Genomic DNA, 21,210 nt, shown 5'->3' on the forward strand with positions numbered 1-21,210 from the left:
CAACAGTCCTCCTCTTCCTATATGCCCTAAGTTAATGGCTTCATCTTCTACCAACCTCCTCCAGGCAGATTCTAGAGTCATCTCGATTTTTCCCTGTCCACTGGCATGCTGGCCCTTCCTCTCACAGACTCACAGGTCGGTGAGACTGTTACTATCCATTCCCAACTCTGCATTCAATGATGCCACGTCGGCAGCCAGAAACCAACCATGACGGGAGTATCTACACCACAGAAATCAGCAAAGGTAACAAATGACAGCAACCTCTCCCTCCTCGCCACCCACCTTGCCCCAGAGCTGCTTGTTAAACACTGACAAGCACACCACGGTCCTTTTCGCTCCCAACTCTAGCCAGCCATCAGGTACTTAGATGGGACATCTGAAACACTGTTAGAATGTAGCCTCACTGCTTCTATCCTCACACTCTCTCACCTAGAGATCGTCATATCCCCTTGACTAGACTCCCTGCCTGCACTCTCATATTTTTCCAATATATCCGTACATGAAGCACTATTGACAATAGCCAGGACACGGAAGCAACCTAAACGTCCATCAACAGAGGAACGGATAAGGAAGATGTGGTACATATATACGATGGGATATTACTCAGCCATAAAAGGAACGAAATTGTGCCCGTTGCAGAGACGTGGATGGACCTAAAGACTGTCATACAGAGTGAAGTAAGTCAGAAAGAGAAAAACAAATATCGTATAATATCACTTATAGTGGAATCTAGAAAAATGATACAGACGAACTTATTTGCAAAGCAGAGACACAGATGTAGAGAACAAACGTGTGGATACCAGTGGGGGAAGGGAGGCTGTGATGAACTGAGAAACAGGGACTGACACATATACACTACTATGTATAAAACAGATATAATAAGAACCTGCTGTATAGCAAAGGGAACTCTACTCAATGCTCTGTGGTGACCTAAATGGGAAGGAAATCCAAAAAAGAGGGGATATATGTATATGTATAGCTGATTCACTTTGCTGTACAGTAGAAACAAACACAACATTGTAAAGCAACTATACTCCAATAAAAATTAATGTAAAAAATATATCTAGACAGCTGTCTGAGTAAATAAACCAAAATAAAATCTGACTGTCACTTCCTTCTTTGATAAAATCTAAACTCCTCATTACGGGGCTCAAGACGCTCTACAGCTCACCTCTCAAGCTTTCCCTTTCACCATAACCCGCCTTCAACCTCAGTTCTAATCCTATGGAATTGCCTGCAGTTTCCCCAAACACATCACTCCATTTGTCATACCCCACTTTTGCCGACACTGTTCTCTTTTCCCAGATTCTCCCGTGTCCCGTGTGGATCTGATTAATGGACGCAGCTTTCAGAATTCTGCTCAAAGCTTCCTCCTTTTTGAAACTCTTCCTCACATCCCCCAGCTGCAGTGAGCACTTCTGCATCCTTTTATGATACCATTAGCACTTTATTCTCCTTATTTGTTTATATACGTCTCTCTCCTACTAGACTATGAGTTCTTAGAGACAAGAGAAGGGATCCTTTTCATTTTGTATCATAACATCTAAAAGACAGTAGCACTTGATGAATGAGTCCTGAAAGAATTAATAAGGAAATGCTATCCTCTGACACTGAAAACAAGATATGCCCAGGCAGAGAGATCATCTCTGTCCTTGGGGCACAGCACAGTGTCTGGTACATGTAAACAAGAGTAAACAGTAAGAGTAAACAGTAAGAGAAAACTCTTACTGTTTATTGAATGAATAACGAATGACTGAGCAAAAGATAAAATAAATGTATGCTGTTGGATGCTGCAGGAGGTGACACAAGCCCAAGAGGGGTGCTGGCGAGCGAGCCCTGTGCCTGTCTGGGTTTCCAAGGGCTACAGCTATGTCAGGCAGGCAGGGGTGGGTGTTACTGGAATCTGAGAAGGCATAGAGGAAGAGTAGAAGCTCTCTATAATGAGAGCTGAAGAGGCAGATGCTGGGCTGGTACAAGGAGGAAGACCAAGAGCTGGAGAGAAGCGAGTGGGTTTGAGATAACCTGGGAAGGGGATGAGGCATATGTTTCTTGACATTTTCATCATATAGTACATGCCCGGGTGCCTCCCTTCCCTCAAAAAAAATTTTTTTTTTTGGCCGCACCATGTGGCATGTGGGATCTTAGTTTTCCGACCCGGGATCAAACCCGCGCCCCCTGCAGTGGAAGCGTGGTCTTACCACCGGACCGCCAGGGAAGTCCTCTAACTATTCTGATGTCAGTACTTGGGTGAAAAATAAGAATTCTTCACCAAGACTTGGGAACCTTTAAAACCAGGAGCCATAATTGAAAGAAGTCTAAACTCAAACACTATATTCCTATTATCTTTTGTTTTCTTTAGATGCCTGATTGGATGCCAAGACAGGCAGGCTTTTACTAGCAATCTGAGGATGATCCAAGCCTGACATATTTGAAAAGCATGTCTTTGGGTACAACTCACTATGATAAGTGCTTTGGGGGCCTACATGGAAAAACTGTCCAGAGCTATCTAGCTACCCCATATAAACTTATACCCTAGTAAGCCAGAAGACACAATACTAGTTACTCTGTTACATTTTATCCTACCTTAAAGCTATAATAGGAATTAAAGTGGTAATAACATTAAAAATAACGAATACTTTTGAGCCTATAGTATGTGCCCGGCACTGTTTCTAAGCACTTTCTAGGCATTAATTCTCAAAACAATTCTATGAGGTAGGTACAACTACTATTCTCATTTTATAGATAAAACACTGATGGGGCTTCCCTGGTGGCGCGGTGGTTGGGAGTCCACCTGCCGATGCAGGGGGCGCGGGTTCGTGCCCCGGTCCGGGAGGATCCCACGTGCTGCGGAGCGGCTGGGCCCGTGAGCCATGGCCGCTGGGCCTGCGCATCCGGAGCCTGTGCTCCGCGGCGGGAGAGGCCACAACGGTGAGAGGCCCGCGTACTGCAATAAATAAATAAATAAAATAAAATAAAAAAACACTGAGACTCACAGAGATTAAATAACCTGCCCAATGTCACATGATGAGATACTGATAGAAATGAGATTTGAACTCAAGTTGGCTTAACCACATTGTCATATTACTTTTCAGAGATTAAGTGCAACTGAGAAAGATTACTGGGAAAGGCAGTGTTTGTACTGGTCCTTCAAGAAAGGCAAGAATGTCAGTTGCTAGATATGGCGGAGGGAAGAATTTAAGCAAGGGATAAAAGCTGGAGGTTGGAGAATGCAGGGAAGGTCTGGGGAGAAGCAGGCGGGGGACTGTATGGTGCACCACTGGCCTCTAGGGGGAGCTCAAGACATCTTGCCCCCACCCCTCTGCCTCCACCCCACCGCACATTAAAAGGGTCAAAACAGGGAGCAAGAAGATTCTCTCCTCCATAGAGGATGGGTTTTTCTTAAACTCAAGGCACTGATTAGGACACATTTCTAGAAGTGGAGCCTTGACAGGGAATAAAGATCCCAGCATAGCTGGGCTTGATCTTTCTTGTCTTCACACCTCTTCCATAACTGAGGGATTAGGTCTATAAAGAAGACCATACTTTTCCAGGGTGAGCAAAGGGGGTGGATGTGACATGAAGGAGAGAGGACAGTCGGAACAGAGGAATAAAAGACGAGTTTATCCACAGAGAAATGGGAACTTGGGGCCAGTAGAGTGGTTACAAAATAGCTGCTATGATGAATTTCTTGGGAATTCTTAGGAATAGGAAAAACACCCACACATTCTTGCCCAGGTAAATCATATAGCATGAATATGAAGTATGTCTAATCAGGATGGTGGTATTATTTTCTTCAGCAAATCCCAGTAGCTCAGGTCAGGGAACTAAAGAACAAGCAAATAAAAATCACCTAAAAGGTGATATCATCCTAATCGCTCTGAGACATGACATTGTGGATTCTTTTAAAGGAGATTTCACGAAGTACCTAAGCCTGCGTGTGATCTGCGGTGGTAGGTCAGAAAGTATGTATGACAAGAGATGTTCAGTTTATATCTAGAAAGATGGAATTCTGCTTGAACTGACGTGGTGAAATGCATTGATTTTCTACACTGTTAAAAATATTACGTATGCACATTTGTCAAATACGCACACAAACCGATCTTTGTATCATGTTTGTTCTTTGCGTTATTTTGGTTAAAATATAAAAGAGGTTTCTTAGGTTTTAAAATCATGTGGATGTGATAAATTACCATGCTTTATTATCTGAAACAGTCAACTCTGTGAAATAGGAGCCCTACTCAGCTGTTATCTGATCTGTGACACAAGATAAAATCGTTAGTTCCTTTACATCCCCTTGTTCTCTCAACTTATCTTGTGTGTTATCATTTATATACATGGTTGTAATTAAAGTTAAAAATGATGACACCGTAAAAAAAGATCACCTAAAAGGTAACCCACCAGGGTTGAAGGTGAGCAGGGTGATGGAGGTGGTGGGTTAAGGAAGGGCATAGTGACCTGACTCTAGAATTGGTTAAGTGAGTGATGAGGAAATGTCAGCCGAGAGGAGTGGTTTCTAGTGCAAGAGCAGGAAGTTTGGGGACAACAGGGAAGGAAGAACCAGAGGTCACAATGAAGCATTAACTAAACAAGCAGGGGCCAGGTGGGGAACGGTAGAAGAGCAGGAAGCTATTTAAGTACCAAGACATGAGGAAGTCTAGGGTGTCACCCTGCCAAGGGGATGGCTGTCAGTGAAACTGACCACGTTGGGAGATTGGGATATCAGGGCGTGAGAAAGTCATCCGCATGGCTGCTGGTTGTCCTAGGTGTTGGCAGATGTTAGGAAGAATGGACCTGGTGGTGGTGTGTCCTGGCGAAAGGTAGAAAGGATGCTGGAGGTCGGCACACGATGCATTTGAAGGTGGGATGAGGGCGGTGTACGTGCTAAGTGTGTGATGACAGAGGGAAAATGGTGCAGAGGCAGGAGGGGTAGGGAGAATGGGTCTGTGCCAAGCTCATCCCATTGGCTCTGATACGGCGGTGGGGGGAAGAGGATGCCACAGGAGCGTGCAGAGGGAGAAGCCAAATTTATGCAAGCCAGGGCCATTGATCCAAGGTGATGGCATCAGGCCAGGCTACGGCTGAAGTGGAGGCCCAGCTCGGGGTGACTTGGCTGTGCTGGGAGAATGCATTCCTGTCTCTTGTCTGCTTCCGTGACCTACATGTTGGCAAGCTAGAGAATGAGACAGGGTCAAGGGGAAATATGACTGTCTTTTTTTCCTGCTTTTCTTTCCTCCCTAAAACATCCTTTTACTCTGCTTTCTACCGTATGCCGTAACAATTTAATTTCATTTTCTACCATATTGCATGTCCTAATAACCACGATGTATTCCCACATGTTATTCTGTTATTATTTTAGAGGAAGCTGCCGGAATTTAATCTTACTCTCCTCTAAGACAGTTTACGGTCCAGCCACGTTGCTATGCAACCACCCACAATTAATAAAAATCAGATAGGTAAGCAGCTTGAAGTATGACACTGCGCCACACACCACAGACGTTCTTGAATTCCAGGATACGATAAAACTTGGGGATCTCGAATCTTTGGAATCTCAAGATTTTGAAAACTTGTTCTCAAAGAGTTTCCGGGGAAAAAGAAAGAATGTTGTCTATGAATCACCACAGAGAGGTGGCTAAGAGCGTGGGCTCAGGAATCAGACAGATTTGTGGTCAAAGAGGCCAAGAGGCCCAACTGGCAGCTACAGATCCTTGGTCAAATCTCGGACCTTCTCTACGTCTTGGATTCCTCATCTCTCAATGGGGATAATACCTGGCTCACAATGTTGCCGGGGACTAAATAAGACAACGCAATAATGCCTGCAAGGAACTCCACAGAGTAAGTGCTCAATAAACGCCATGAATACTATGACATTTTTTAAAGTTACTATCATTTTTCTTACTTGGTAAGTTTCTTCAGGAAAGTTGCTGGTAAGCTTAGTATATATACATGCATATACGTACATGCATATATGTAAGTATATGTACGTATATACACAGGATGCATTTGTTAAGCAGATGGATATTTCTTCAAACTGACTTTTCTTACAGCTGCATCTTGGTCTTCAATATTATACCATTTGCCGCTTATAAGAATCCTGAATTCTGCTTGATTTGCTTTACCTACAGATTAGAAACGCGTTGCTCTATGGAAGATGAAGCCACTCGGGGAGAGGAACAGAATCGGCATATCTGGGGAAGCGTGGACTTCCCATACTTACTCCTGCACACAGGCATTCGGCAAGATCTCGCGAGAGGGGGCCCAGGAAGATGCCTGCACACGGTCTCACTGAGGGGGACACGCCGGCCTTTGGCCGTCAGCCTTTGGCATACCTGCTGTCTCCGCTGGGTTCCAACACCACAACTGACAGAACACTGTAATGAGAATTGGGTGAGAGTCAAACGGAGTGTGAGCAGACACATCCCCTGCAGCAACAGCGACGTCTCCTATGGTGAAACAGGAGGGGTGTTATGTATGGGTGCACCAATAAGTAAGCATTTCCTAGGCTTGAATATCTTTTAGGAGACGGAGATTTTCCCTCACCCCACCACTCCCCATCACTCCCCTCCCCTCCCCTCTGCCTTTTCTTTTCTCTCTTCCCTTCTTCCCTGCCTTCCTTCCTTCCTTCCTCCTTACTTTCTTCTTTCTTTCTTTCTGAGATAGTAACTAATTTCTAGTGATTTATTATCGTGTGGTTTTATGGTCTTGTAATTGATGTCTAATTTATTTTTTAGATGTCTAATCTCATTTGTTTTATTTTTTAGATATTTATTAATATAGTAGGATGACTTTGCTTTTTAAAAAATGACATAATATAGACAATAATATGGTATTAACTTTGTATGGTGGATAGAATTATTGTGGTGACCTTTTCATAACGTATACAAACATTGAATCACTATGTTGCACACCTGAAACGAATATATTATATGCCAATTATAGTTCACTAAAAAAAATTAAAATTAAAAAATGACATACACCCATGATCAAGAATCCAAGGAGCAGAAAAGTATAAAAGGAAAGTTTTTGTTTTAAAAAACACCCAAACTGCTCTACGTAAGAGAACATTAATATTTGATAATCACTGTGTCTATAACATTGATATTTGGTAGTCATAATTACATGTGTACATGCAATTTTAATTTAAAAATTTAACTGCAATTTTATTAGGTATATTAGAAAAACATAAACTAAAATAAGATTAAAAGAGTTGCTGAATGGCGGATTTTTTTCCGCTGTTAAGTGATTAATTCCCAAAAGAACTCTCCGAAGTTAAGAAAGAAGATGAAAGAAACCAACAAGAGGTTCGGGTAGTTATTTGTACTGACATATTTTGACTTAACGAGAGCATCTGGTAAGCACATTTACCTTTCCTCTCGCCCATCTCTCCTGTGCCACATTCAATTTGTTTTTGTTAAATTATTTAGCTAACGTCAAGATTTTCTGATATTTACGTTCTGTTCTGAGATGCAATTGCTGGTTGATTGCTCTTAATTCTGTGCTTAGACGAATTTACGATTCATCTTCCATCTTTTTTCACCAGCATCTGTGCCTTCCTGGATTTTTTATTTTTGGTCATCTTGATGCTTCATCATGGCCCTGCAAGTTTTTCGAGACGGGCTCATGGGTACGTATGCTCTGACTGCCTCTCTTGCCTTTCCACATGAAGAACAAACAAGATGAAGGGAAAATACCTGGGTCATACTTCCTTTCCTTTTGAATTGTGCAGACACTGCTTCACTGTCTTCTTGCATCTAATGCTACTGTGAAGGTGTAGGAGGCCAAGCAGGGAATTTTTGTTGTTTATTTGTTTGCCTTTTATGCTCAGAGGCCTTTGGCTCCTTTCTTTACCAGTGAAGTTCAGCACATAAGCAGGCTATGTCTTAGTGGGTCATACTTTAGTGGCACGTGGTATACCATTATGACTTGCAAATTAAAGCTTTTATCAAAGGAAACTAATTCCCCTTAATTATCTCTGACTATTTTTCTGTTCCATTTGTTTTGTTCTTCTCACAAATACCAATCACACTTATGTCTAATCTCCTCTCTCTGCCTTTCCATATCCATCATTGCCTCTAAAAACCAATTTTACATCTTACTCTTTTTCATATCATTTTATATGAGTTATTCCAGCTTGTATACCATAGCTCTCTGTTTCCGGTCGTTTTAATTACTTTTTGTTGCTTGTAAAGTAACTTTTACGTCTGCTGTCTAAAGTTCTTCTTTTCACTTTTTTCCCCTGACTATTCCAAGTTGTCTTTTCATCTCCTTCTGTTGACTCATAATCTCTTTCTGAACTCAAACCTCATTTTAAAGCCACTTTCCCCCCAGACATCATGACTATAATTTCCTTGGGAATATGGAGCCTGTTTTTCAGAACTCTTCTCTGGGTAATACCTTTGTGATACTATGCTGTTCATGTGACTCTTGCCTCCTGTTCCTTTCCCCACACCTTAACTTCTTTCTTCCCCTTCAATTTTTTTCCCCCAGTTTTGATGCATAGTTTTTATGCCGGAGCTTTTTTTTTTTTTTTACATCTTTATTGGAGTATAATTGCTTTACAATGGTGTGTTAGTTTCTGCTTTACAACAAAGTGAATCAGTTATACATATACATATGTTCCCATAGCTCCTCCCTCTTGCCGGAGCTTTTTAAATGCAGCTGGCTGTTTGGGAATACCACGGGTTTGGGGAACGAGCTAGGGCATTTCCATAAATTGGCTGTCTTCAACAGTCTGTCACCAAATTTTTATTTCCTTTGCCCATATATCTCTTCAGATGTTGGCACTGGAAGGGTCGGTGTGACTCAGGCAACAGCCTCTTAAGTAACTTGTTCACTGTGTCATCATCCAGCGATTGCTGCCCTCCTTCCTCCACACCACTCCATTTCTGCAGCCTTCCTTGGCTGGGAGGCCTAAACATGTGGCTTCTCCTGCAGCTCCATCTCCCCCACGGCTCTGCAGGGACAATCACGGTGTTTTCAGGGGCAGCGCAGGGTCCCCCATCTAGTGTCTGTAATCAAAGAACCGTTGAGTAGGCCTTTCAGGACCCTCACACTTACTCCTAGGGAAATCTATATCCTGCTCGTGCCTGAGGAAATCTTTGTCATCCCTCAGCCTTCCCTCCCTCATTTTGGTCCAGATTTTATGGTCTTTGGCAGGTGTATCTCATAATTCATAGTTTGGGTTTGTGGCCATTTCATTGTTCATTAAAGACAGGATGTTGCTGCTCTTTCATCCTCTTTGTGGGTATTTTGTTGGGTTTCACAGAAGGGGAATGGAATTTTTTTTAAATGCCTTTATTGTCCTCTTTAACAGAAAGCCCTAATTATTAATAGTTTTTCAGGGCTTCCCTGGTGGCGCAGTGGTTTTTCAGTACAGAGGGAAGCTTTTTGTAAGCTTTTGAACAAATAATTAAAAATTACCATTTAGCAACTTATGGTGTATTTTTTTAACACATCAAATCATCATCTAGGAGTTTTCCATAGAATATAAAAACAGTAGTTACATAATTGCCAATCACCACTCATAAGCCATTTCTCATGATCAGTATTTGACTTTTTCTCCCCATTATGAATGGGAAGACCATTTGTAAACCCCTCTTCTGGATGGAGGTCTCACGTGACCTTGTATCTGCTAAGTTCAAGGTTAGCGTGCCCTTAGAGAAGGTTCACAGCTGAGACAGCAGAGATGACAGGACCAGTGCCATTAATTATGACTCGCAAAACAGCAACTTTATGCCAAAGCTTCTATGATTTATTCCATAGAAATATGGTAGATTCCTCTGGAAGAGCTCATGGGAACAACATACCCTGAGTTCTTGTAACTTTGGAACTATTTGTCTGCGACCTTCAAACTTGAAGATCAGTTGGGCAGGACAGAAAATCCTTGGTTCACATTTCCTCTTTTAGTACATTAAAGATGTTACTCCATTGTTTTCTACTATGAAGTAGTATTGTTGCGAAGTCTGATGCTAACCTGATTTTCTTTCCCTAGTAAGTGACTTGGTCCTTTCGCCTAGAAACACTAACACATTATTCTTTAATCTTTAACATCCAGTGTCTTTAGTAGAGTATGTCTTGATATTGACCATTCTGGGTCAATTTTCCCAGGTATATGGTGTGCCCTTTCAGTGTGGTGCTTGGAATCTTTTATTTATAGTTTTGTTCTGTTACATTGTTTCGGTTTTCTTTTCTCAGGACTCTAATCGGGTCTCATCCTTTAGACCAAACTCTAAAGCTGCATTTTCTACACCACTTTCCTGGGACTCAGGCAGACTCAGATGTTTCCCCTCAATTTTCACTTATTTCTGCAGACGGGACAACTTTATTGGACTTTATATACAATTTTTTTCATCGGTCTGCCTCATTCAACTGTGAGCTCATTGAAGACTGTATTCTTGATTGTCTCAGATTCCTGGTACCTGGAGTAATCAATCATAGCAGTGCTCAGTAAATGACTGTGAAGATGCTGAGCTGTGGCAATAGGCATACTCAATTTAGAAGAAGATTCTACAAGTCTATTTATTTCAGTCAACAAATAAGAGCATTTCTATCCTAAGTACCTGATTTATCAATAAGCTGAAACTGTCTTGTTGATAAGATAGTGTGTGTGTGTGTGTGTGTGTGTGAACATCCCTTTCATGCAGTTGTGTGCTAGTAAATGTTTCACAACAGGTTCATGGAAAAGAGGGCCCTGATTGTAACATTTGCCAATTTCTGTGGTGTAAATATTCCCATCAGGGCTGATTTCAAGCTGTCATCCAAATGTCATTGAATACAAGGTAGGAAGAGATCACAATTGGTTCTTGAAAGCTAGTATGAACTGGCTCCAACACACCACTGCCTTGCTGAGTCATAATAAATCTATTGAAAACTGGAAAGCCATATTTGGAAATCCATGTGTCCTGGACATATCTTGAGCTGTACTTTGTAAAATGTCTCATGTATAGAGCTCTTTCCCTTTTTACTTAGCATATGGACATATTTCAAGAATTGAACAGTTGGCAGGTATAGGTTAACTGAATACAGGAGGCAAAGTCAGAGATGATCAGAAGTGTTGGAAAGATGCTGGTGCACTGACAGGGACAGGAAGTAGGTGGGGGAGCTGGTTGGGAATGAAGAGGGTGTCCCTTTGCTTTCCCATAATGAGGATACATCCTACCTGGGGAACTAAGGACAGGTACTGAAGAGAAAGTCAGACACTGTTCCTGGAGACAGAGAGTCACCTATAGAAGTCAGAGAAGAAGTCCCACCACAGAATCATCGATGGAGGAAAAATGCAGTGATAAAAATCAAAGGGTCAAATACTGAGCTTTTTGGAGATTTGGAAGAAGGCAAACCAATAGAAAAGATGCAGTCGAGTAAGTAGGAAAAAGAAATAACACCAAGAAACACCCTGAAGGAGAATGATGAAAGTGGACAGAATGGCCAAATGCTCCGTCAAAGTAGAGAGAACAAAGAATGAGGCGAGGCTACTGGATTTCAGTCAAAGGAACAGGGTCACAAAACAGTCCACAAGGGGTATGTGGATTGCAGAAATCCACCTTTAGGGAAGACTGCCCCATATAAGTGTCGATGTTCCTTGTTTTTTTTTTTTCAAATTTATTTATTTATGTAATTTATTTAGTTTTGGCTGCGTTGGGTCTTTGTTGCTGTGCGCGGGCTTTCTCTACTTGTGGTGAGCAGGGGCTACTCTTCGTTGCGATGCATGGTCTTCTCATTGCGGTGGCTTCTCCTTTTGTGGAGCACGGGCTCCAGGCGTGTGGGCTTCAGCAATTGTGGCACACAGGCTCAGTAGTTGTGGCTCACAGGCCCTAGTGCGCAGGCTCACTAGTTGTGGCGCACGGGCTTAGCTGCCTTGCGGCATGTGGGATCTTCCCGGACCAGGGCTCGAACCTGTGTCCCCTGCATTGGCAGGCTGATTCTCTACCACTGCGCCACCAGGGAAGCCAATGCTCCTTTTTGGTAACTAGAAAAGCAGTGTAAGAATTGAAGGTTCCTTTCTGCCTAAAACTGGGTTCAGATCTAAGGAAATCAAGGAAAAGGAAGGAGCCAATGAATGAACAAAGCCCAAACATGCCATGAATAGAGCTAGTGTCGGGGAGAGAGGAGTATTCCAGCTGCAGCCTAAGAGGCCTGGCTCGGCGAAAAGCGGAAATTCTGGTGTGGCTTTTCAGTCTCTCTGGGTTCAGGGGTAGTGGCCAGTTCCAAAGTGGAAGGGCCTCACCCAGAACCACAAGACTGATGGCCGCCCTGGAATGAGCCCTCCCATGCCACAGGGACGAGCCTGGCAAAAAGCTTCAGGGACGGTGGCAATTTGGCATCAGAGTCTCTGCCAAAACCAAGCAACTCAGAAATGAGAGAAAATTTCAACCATCAGGAGAAAAGCTGAATTCCGTAGGAAACACAAACTGCTGGGCAACACGTGGGCCTAACTGGACCCCAAGTCTGAACGCTGGCTCTGCCTTCCTGTGCACGTGGGCACACCTGCTCCTCCTCCCACATGCAGGTGTCCCGGAGATGTGGCCTTGGCTAGGAGCAGGAAGATGGGCTGACCTCTTGGAGTGTGCACATTGAAGGGCTAAGCAGCCCTCCCAAGGATGAGGGGCAGGTGGGGAAATGCTTCTCAAATGGTAATGTGCCTGACAACACCTGGGGATCTTGTTCCAATGCAGATTCTGATTCCTTAGGTCAGGGTGGGACTTGAGAGCCTCAGCTCTTACAAGTTCCCAGCTTCTAAAAAGATGCCCATTTGGCTGGTCCCGGTGTCACACTGAGTGCAGTAAGGTGACCAAGCATTCACGAGGCCAAGAGTTCTCTCCACAAATGCGTGGCGATCCCCTCCCTGACGTTCTGCCCCTAACCTTAAGGAGACAGTAACCGGAAGCATTTAATGAGGGTTTGGGGAAACATTTAGGCAGACCCTCAGTGACCTGGATGAGGACCATGACTTGTGGCTTGTCAGTTAAGATAGTTTATACATACTAGCACTTAATTGAGCTAGACAGGAAAAATATAAAACTGTAGAACACGCAGATAAAAGTACTGTCAATCCAACCTATGCCAGAAGGATGCTCGGGGGGACGGGAAGGGTCCACTCGGTTAGGTGTTTCCATACCTGATATCTCATGTTATCCTCAGAACAACCACTGTGTTAAAAGAAAGGAAAATGGAGGCTCACACAGGTTAAGGATATGGAACGAGGTCACCTGCAGGCATTAAAGCTTGTAGGTTCCATCATGGGTCTGTTTGGCTCAAAAGCTCTTGTTCTTGCATGAGAGATATGAGTGTACACAGTTTATTCTAAACTTGGGTCACACAAACTCAGGTTTGAATCCTAGCTCTACCCTTGGGAAGGCGACTTCAGTCTGAATGTACCTCTGTTTTCTCACCTACAGAAATGGATACATCAACTCCCAGGGCCGTCGTAGGATGAGATGGGAGTGGTATCATACAATAGGTTGCAACCGTACCATCACTGAATTTAGGACTCAGGGAAGTTCATAAATGTCAGTTACTGTCCTTTCTTATTTCTTGAGATTATTTCTAAGGTTAGACTGCCCCTCTGATCCCAGAAGATACACATTTGGGGCAGTGACTGGAGATTAGAGGACCCTCATTATGGACCTCAACTACCTGCTTCAGAACCTTTGCTAAAACCTCAGCCTATAGACAGTAAGGATGCAGCAAGACTGGAAGAAAGAGCTGGAATAAGAATAAAGGGGGCTGCTGCCGAAGAGGCAAGAGACCTTTTCTTCCCTCTTTGTTTCCTGGTGCACGAGGAGAGGGGATTAAGAGCGCTGCTTAAAGGAGCTCCAGAGACGGGCGCGAGCCGCGGCTAAAAGCGCGGACCCCAGAAACGGGCAAGAGACGCTAAGGCTGCTGCTGCCGCCACCAAGAAGCCTGTGTGCGAGCACAGGTCACTATCCACACCCCACTTCCGGAGAGCCTGTGCAGCCCGCCACTGCCAGGGTCCCGGGATCCAGGAACAACTTCCCCAGGAGAACGCACGGCGTGCCTCAGGCTGGTGCAACGTCACGCCGGCCTCTGCCGCCGCAGGCTCACCCCGCACTCCGTGCCCCTCCCTCCCCCCGGCCTGAGTGAGCCAGAGCCTCCGAATCAGCGGCTCCTTTAACCCCGTCCTGTCTGAGCGAAGAACAGACGCCCTCCGGCGACCTACATGCAGAGGCGGGGCCAAATCCAAAGCTGAGCCCCTGGGAGCTGTGAGAACAAAGAAGAGAAAGGGAAATCCCTCCCAGCCGGCTCAGGAGCAGCGGATTAAAGCTCCACAACCAACTTGATGTACCCTGCATCTGTGGAATACATGAATACACAACGAATCATCCCAATTGAGGAGGTGGACTTTGAGAGCAAGATTTATGATTTTTTCCCTTTTTCCTCTTTTTGTGAGTGTGTATGTGTATGCTTCTGTGTGAGATTTTGTCTGTATAGCTTTGCTTCCACCATTTGTCCTAGGGTTCTATCCATCCATTTATTTAAAATTTTTTTTTCTTAATAATTATTTTTTATTTTAATAACTTTATTTCATTTTATCTTACTTTATTTTATTTTACTTTATCTTCTTTCTTTCTTTCCTTTTTCCCTTTCTTCCCTCCCTCCTTCCTTCCTTCCTCCCTCCCTCCCTCACTCCTTTCTTTCTTTCTTTCCTTTCTTCCTTTCTTTCTTCCTTCCTTCCTTCCTTTCATTCTTTCTTTCCTTCATTCTTCCTTTCTTTCTACTTCTACCAATTCTTTCTTTCTACTTTTTCCCCCTTTTATTCTGAGCCGTGTGGATGAAAGGCTCTTGGTGCTGCAGCCAGGAGTCAGTGCTGTGCCTCTGAGGTGGGAGAGCCAACTTCAGGACACTGGTCCACAAGAGACCGCCCAGCTCCACATAATATCAAATGGCGAAAATCTCCCAGAGATCTCCATCTCAACACCAGCACACAGCTTCACTCAACGAGCAGCAAGCTACAGTGCTGGACATCCTATGCCAAACAACTAGCAAGACAGGAACACAACCCCACCCATTAGCAGAGAGGCTGCCTAAAATCATAATAAGTCCACAGACACCCCAAAACACACCACCAGACGTGGACCTGCCCACCAGAAAGACAAGATTCAGCCTTATCCACCAGAACACAGGCACTAGTCCCCTCCATCAGGAAGCCTGCACAACCCACTGAACCAATCTTAGCCACTGGGGACAGACACCAAAAACAACGGGAACTACGAACCTTCAGCCTGCAAAAAGGAGACCCCAAACACAGTAAGATACGCAAAATGAAAAGACAGAAAAACACACAGCAGATGAAGCAGCAAGATAAAAACCCACCAGACCTAACAAATGAAGAGGAAATAGGCAGTCTACCTGAAAAAGAATTCAAAATAATGATAGTAAAGATGATCCAAAATCTTGGCAATAGCATAGACAAAATGCAAGAAACATTTAACAAGGACCTAGAAGAACGAAAGATGAAACAAGCAAAGATGAACAACACAATAAATGAAATAAAAAATACTCCAGATGGGATCAATAGAAGAATAACTGAGGCAGAAGAACGGATAAGTGACCTGGAAGATAAAATAGTGGAAATAACTACTGCAGAGCAGAATAAAGAAAAAAGAATGAAAAGAACTGAGGACAGTCTCAGAGAACTCTGGGACAACATTAAACGCACCAACATCCGAATTACAGGGGTTCGAGAAAAAGAAAGGGACTGAGAAAATATTTGAAGAGATTATAGTTGAAAACTTCCCTAATATGGGAAAGGAAATAGTTAATCAAGTCCAGGAAGCAGATAGAGTCCCATACAGGATAAATCCAAGGAGAAATAAGCCAAGACACATATTAATCAAACTGTCAAAAATTAAATACAAAGAAAACATATTAAAAGCAGCAAGGGAAAAACAACAAATAACACACAAGGGAATCCCAATAAGGTTAACCGCTGATCTTTCAGCAGAAACTCTGCAAGCCAGAAGGGACTGGCAGGACATATTTAAAGTGATGAAGGAGAAAAACCTGCAACCAAGATTACTCTACATAGCAAGGATCTCGTTCAGATTTGATGGAGAAATTAAAAGCTTTACAGACAAGCAAAAGCTGAGAGAGTTCAGCACCACCAAACCAGCTTTACAACAAATGCTAAAACCTTCTCTAGGCAAGAAACACAAAAGAAGGAAAAGACCTACAATAACGAACCCAAAACAATTAAGAAAATGGGAATAGGAACATACATGTCGATAATTACCTTAAATGTAAATGGACTAAATGCTCCCACTGAAAGACACAGATTGGCTGAATGGATACAAAAACAAGACCCATATATATGCTGTCTACAAGAGACCCACTTCAGACCTAGAGACACATACAGACTGAAAGTAAGGGGATGGAAAAAGATATTCCATGCAAATGGAAACCAAAAGAAAGCTGGAGTAGCAATTCTCATATCAGACAAAATAGACTTTAAAATAAAGACTATTAGAAGAGACAAAGAAGGACACTACATAATGATAAAGGGATCGATCCAAGAAGAAGATATAACAATTGTAAATATTTATGCACCCAACATAGGAGCATCTCAATACATAAGGCAAATACTAACAGCCATAAAAGGGGAAATCAACAGTAACACAATCATAGTAGGGGACTTTAACACCCCACTCTCACCCATGGACAGATCATCCAAAATGAAAATAAATAAGGAAAGACAAGCTTTAAATGACACATTATACAAGATGGACTTAATTGATATGTATAGGACATTCCATCCAAAAACAACAGAATACACTTTCTTCTCGAGTGCTCATGGAAATTTCTCCAGGAGATATCATATCTTGGGTTACAAATCAAGCCTTGATAAATTTAAGAAAATTGAATCATATCAGGTATCTATTCCGACCACAATGCTATGAGACTAGATATCAAATACAGGAAAAGATCTGTAAAAAATACAAACAGGTGGAGGCAAACAATACACTACTTAATAATGAAGTGATCACTGAAGAAATCAAAGAGGAAATCAAAAAATACCTTGAAATAAATGACAATGGAGACACGACGAACCAAAATCTATGGGATGCAGCAAAAGCAGTTAAAAGAGGGAAGTTTATAGCAATACAATCTTACCTTAAGAAAAAGGAAACATCTCGAATAAACAACCTAACGTTGCACCTAAAGCAATTAGAGAAAGAAGAACAACAAACCCCCAAAGTTAGCAGAAGGAAAGAAATCATAAAAATCAGATCAGAAATAAATGAAAAAGAAATAAAGGAAACGAAAGCAAAGATCAATAAAACTAAAAGCTGGTTCTTTGGGAAGATAAACAAAATTGATAAATCATTAGCCAGACTCATCAAGAAAAAAAGGGAGAAGACTCAAATCAATAGAATTAGAAATGAAAAAGGAGAAGTAACAACTGACACTGCAGAAATACAAAGGATCATGAGAGATTACTACAAGCAACTCTATGCCAATAAAATGGACAACCTGGAAGAAATGGACAAATTCTTAGAAATGCACAACCTGCCAAGACTGAATCAGGAAGAAATAGAAAATATGAACAGACCAATCACAAGCACTGAAATTGAAACTGTGATTAAAAATCTTCCAACAAACAAAAGCCCAGGACCAGATGGCTTCACAGGCAAATTCTATCAAACATTTAGAGAAGAGCTAATACCTACCCTTCTCAAACTCTTCCAAAATATAGCAGAGGGAGGAACACTCCCAAACTCATTCTACGAGGCCACCATCACCTTGATACCAAAACCAGACAAGGATGTCACAAAGAAAGAAAACTACAGGCCAAATCACTGATGAACATAGATGCAAAAATCCTCAACAAAATACTAGCAAACAGAATCCAACAGCACATTAAAAGGATCATACACCATGATCAAGTGGGGTTTATTCCAGGAATGCAAGGATTCTTCAATATACGCAAATCAATCAACGTGATACACCATATTAACAAACTGAAGGAGAAAAACCATATGATCATCTCAATAGATGCAGAGAAAGCTTTTGACAAAATTCAACATCATTTATGATAAAAACCCTGCAGAAAGTAGGCACAGAAGGAAATTTCCTCAACATAATAAAGGCCATATATGACAAACCCACAGCCAACATCGTCCTCAATGGTGAAAAACTGAAAGCACTTCCACTGGGATCAGGAACAAGACAAGGTTGCACACTCTCACCACTCTTATTCAACATAGTTTTGGAAGTTTTAGCCACAGCAATCAGAGAAGAAAAGGAATCCAAATCGGAAAAGAAGAAGTAAAGCTGTCACTGTTTGCAGATGACATGATACTATACATAGAGAATCCTAAAGATGCTACCAGAAAACTACTACAGCTAATCAATGAATTTGGTAAAGTAGCAGGATACAAAATTAATGCACAGAAATCTCTGGCATTCCTATACACTAATGATGAAAAATCTGAAAGTGAAATCAAGCAAACACTCCCACTTACCATTGCAACAAAAAGAATAAAATGTCTAGGAATAAACCTACCTAAGGAGACAAAAGACCTGTATGTAGATAATTATAAGACACTGATGAAAGAGATTAAAGATGATACAAACAGATGGAGAGATATACCATGTTCTTGGATTGGAAGAATCAACATTGTGAAAATGACTCTACTATCCAAAGCAATCTACAGATTCAATGCAATCCCTATCAAACTACCACTGGTATTTTTCAGAGAACTAGAACAAAAATTTCACAATTTGTATGGAAACACAAAAGACCCCAAATAGCCAAAGCAATCTTGAGAACAAAAAACGGAGCTGGAGGAATCAGGCTCCCTGACTTCAGACTATACTACAAAGCTACAGTAATCAAGACAGTATGGTACTGGCACAAAAACAGTAAGATAGATCTATGGAACAGGATAGAAAGCCCAGAGATAAACCCACGCACATATGGTCACCTTATCTTCGATAAAGGAGGCAGGAATGTACAGTGGAGAAAGGACAGCCTCTTCAATAAGTGGTGCTGGGAATATTGGACAGCTACATGTAAAAGTACGAGGTTAGATCACTCCCTAACACCATACACAAAAATAAGCTCAAAATGGATTAAAGACCTAAATGTAAGGCCAGAAACTATGAAACTATTAGAGGAAAACATAGGCAGAACACTCTATGACATAAATCACAGCAAGATCTTTTTTGACCCACGTCCTAGGGAAATGGAAATAAAAAAAGAAAAATAAACAAATGGGACCTAATGAAACTTCAAAGCTTTTGCACAGCAAAGGAAACCATAAACAAGACCAAAAGACAACCCTCAGAATGGGAGAAAATATTTGCAAATGGAGCAACTGACAAAGGATTAATCTCCAAAATTATAAGCAGCTCATGCAGCTCAATAACAAAAAAACAAACAACCCAATCCAAAAATGGGCAAAGCCTTAAATAGACATTTCTCCAAAGAAGATATACGGACTGCCAACAAACACATGAAAGAATGCTCAACATCATTAATCATTAGAGAAATGCAAATCAAAGCTACAATGAGATATCATCTCACACCAGTCAGAATGGCCATCATCAAAAAATCTAGAAACAATAAATGCTGGAGAGGGTGTGGAGAAAAGGGAACACTCTTGCACTGCTGGTGGGAATGTGAATTGGTACAGCCACTATGGAGAACAGTATGGAGGTTCCTTAAAAGCTACAAAGAGAACTACCATATGACCCAGCAATCCCACTACTGGGCATATACCCTGAGAAAACCATAATTCAAAAAGAGTCATGTACCAAAATGTTCATTGCAGCTCTATTTACAATAGCCCAGAGATGGAAACAACCTAAGTGTCCATCATCGGATGAATGGATAAAGAAGATGTGGCACATATATACAATGGAATATTACTCAGCCATAAAAAGAAAGGAAATTGAGCTATTTGTAATGAAGTGGATAGACCTAGAGTCTATCGTACAGAGTGAAGTAAGTCAGAAAGAGAAAGACAAATACCGTATGCTAACACATATATATGGAATTTAAGGAAAAAAATGTCATGAAGAACCTAGGGGTAAGACAGGAATAAAGACACAGACCTACTAGAGAATGGACTTGAGGATATGGGGAGGGGGAAGGGTAAGCTGTGACAAAGTGAGAGAGAGGCATGGACATATATACACTATCAAACGTAAGGTAGATAGCTAGTGGGAAGCAGCCGCATAGCACAGGGAGATCAGCTCGGTGCTTTGTGACCACCTGGAGGGGTGGGATAGGGAGGGTGGGAGGGAGGGAGACGCAAGGGGGAAGAGATATGGGAACATATGTATATGTATAACTGATTCACTTTGTTATGAAGCAGAAACTAATACACCATTGTAAAGCAATTATACTCCAATAAAGATGTAAAAAAAAAAAGAATAAAGGGGGCTGGAATATGAGTCCCATCAGTTCAAGGAAAGCCCTGCGAGGTATTCTGGGGAACTGAAAGTTGAGTTTTCCGACCTGTAGGAGGTGACTTGATGGACGCAGTGATGGGAATAATTTGAGGTGTTAGATGGTGTGGAGATGAGAGAGTGGTACAGAGGCCGGGAATCTGGTGGGCAGTGTAATATCGAAGAGAGAACCCTTGGGATAAGGTTAAAAGGCGTGCATTCTGCTCCTACCTTGCAGCTTATTTCAGCTATTTGGGTTTAATTTTCCCCACCTGAAAAATGAGGCATTGCTACTAGCCTATAATAAGTCCTGGCAGCACTAAAATGATAGTTTGGAATTCTGCTTATTGCAATTAACGTGAACTTGAGAGGGTAAATGGTAAAATCAGCAATGGTATCAACGGAATGCAAAGGAAGTAAAGGTGTGGAAAATTTTCGGGAAGTTGAAATGTCAGGGTTTAATAAATAATTCTATATAAGGAGACCTAAGGCAGAGAAGAACCAAACCGATTTTGAGTTAATCCTGGGATACAATGACTTTGGTTCTTCCAAAAGAAAGAAGTAATGGGATTTGGTTTAGGAGAAACGTGTTGAGTACAGTTTAAGTAATATTGAGTAAAAACTGAAAACGGATCATTATGTGTAGGTCTGGACCAGGGCACTTACACAACCCAGAGAGTGAGTAAGTGCTTCCTGAAATTTTGCACACTAGACATTCCACTCACCTCAAACTAGCCCCAGCTCTCATCTCAGGGAGGAAATATCGAAAGGCTGAAAAAAGGGAGGAGCAGAAAAGAAGGGACT

The 21,210-nt window shown here is 42.1% G+C and overlaps 1 protein-coding gene across 1 annotated transcript in view; it reads right to left on the reverse strand.

The window, feature by feature from the left end:
* ADAMTSL3 (ADAMTS like 3) overlaps window positions 1-21,210 on the reverse strand; it is a 371,178-nt gene that overhangs the window by 69,512 nt on the left and 280,456 nt on the right. The window contains 1 exon segment of the mRNA XM_027089194.1: window positions 6,215-6,368. Within this exon segment, the coding sequence (XP_026944995.1) occupies window positions 6,215-6,368 (154 nt within the window).

Source organism: Aethalodelphis obliquidens, unplaced genomic scaffold (assembly GCF_003676395.1).
Source record: "Aethalodelphis obliquidens isolate GAN/ISIS:26980383/991018 unplaced genomic scaffold, ASM367639v1 scaffold65, whole genome shotgun sequence".
NCBI lineage: Eukaryota > Metazoa > Chordata > Mammalia > Artiodactyla > Delphinidae > Aethalodelphis > Aethalodelphis obliquidens.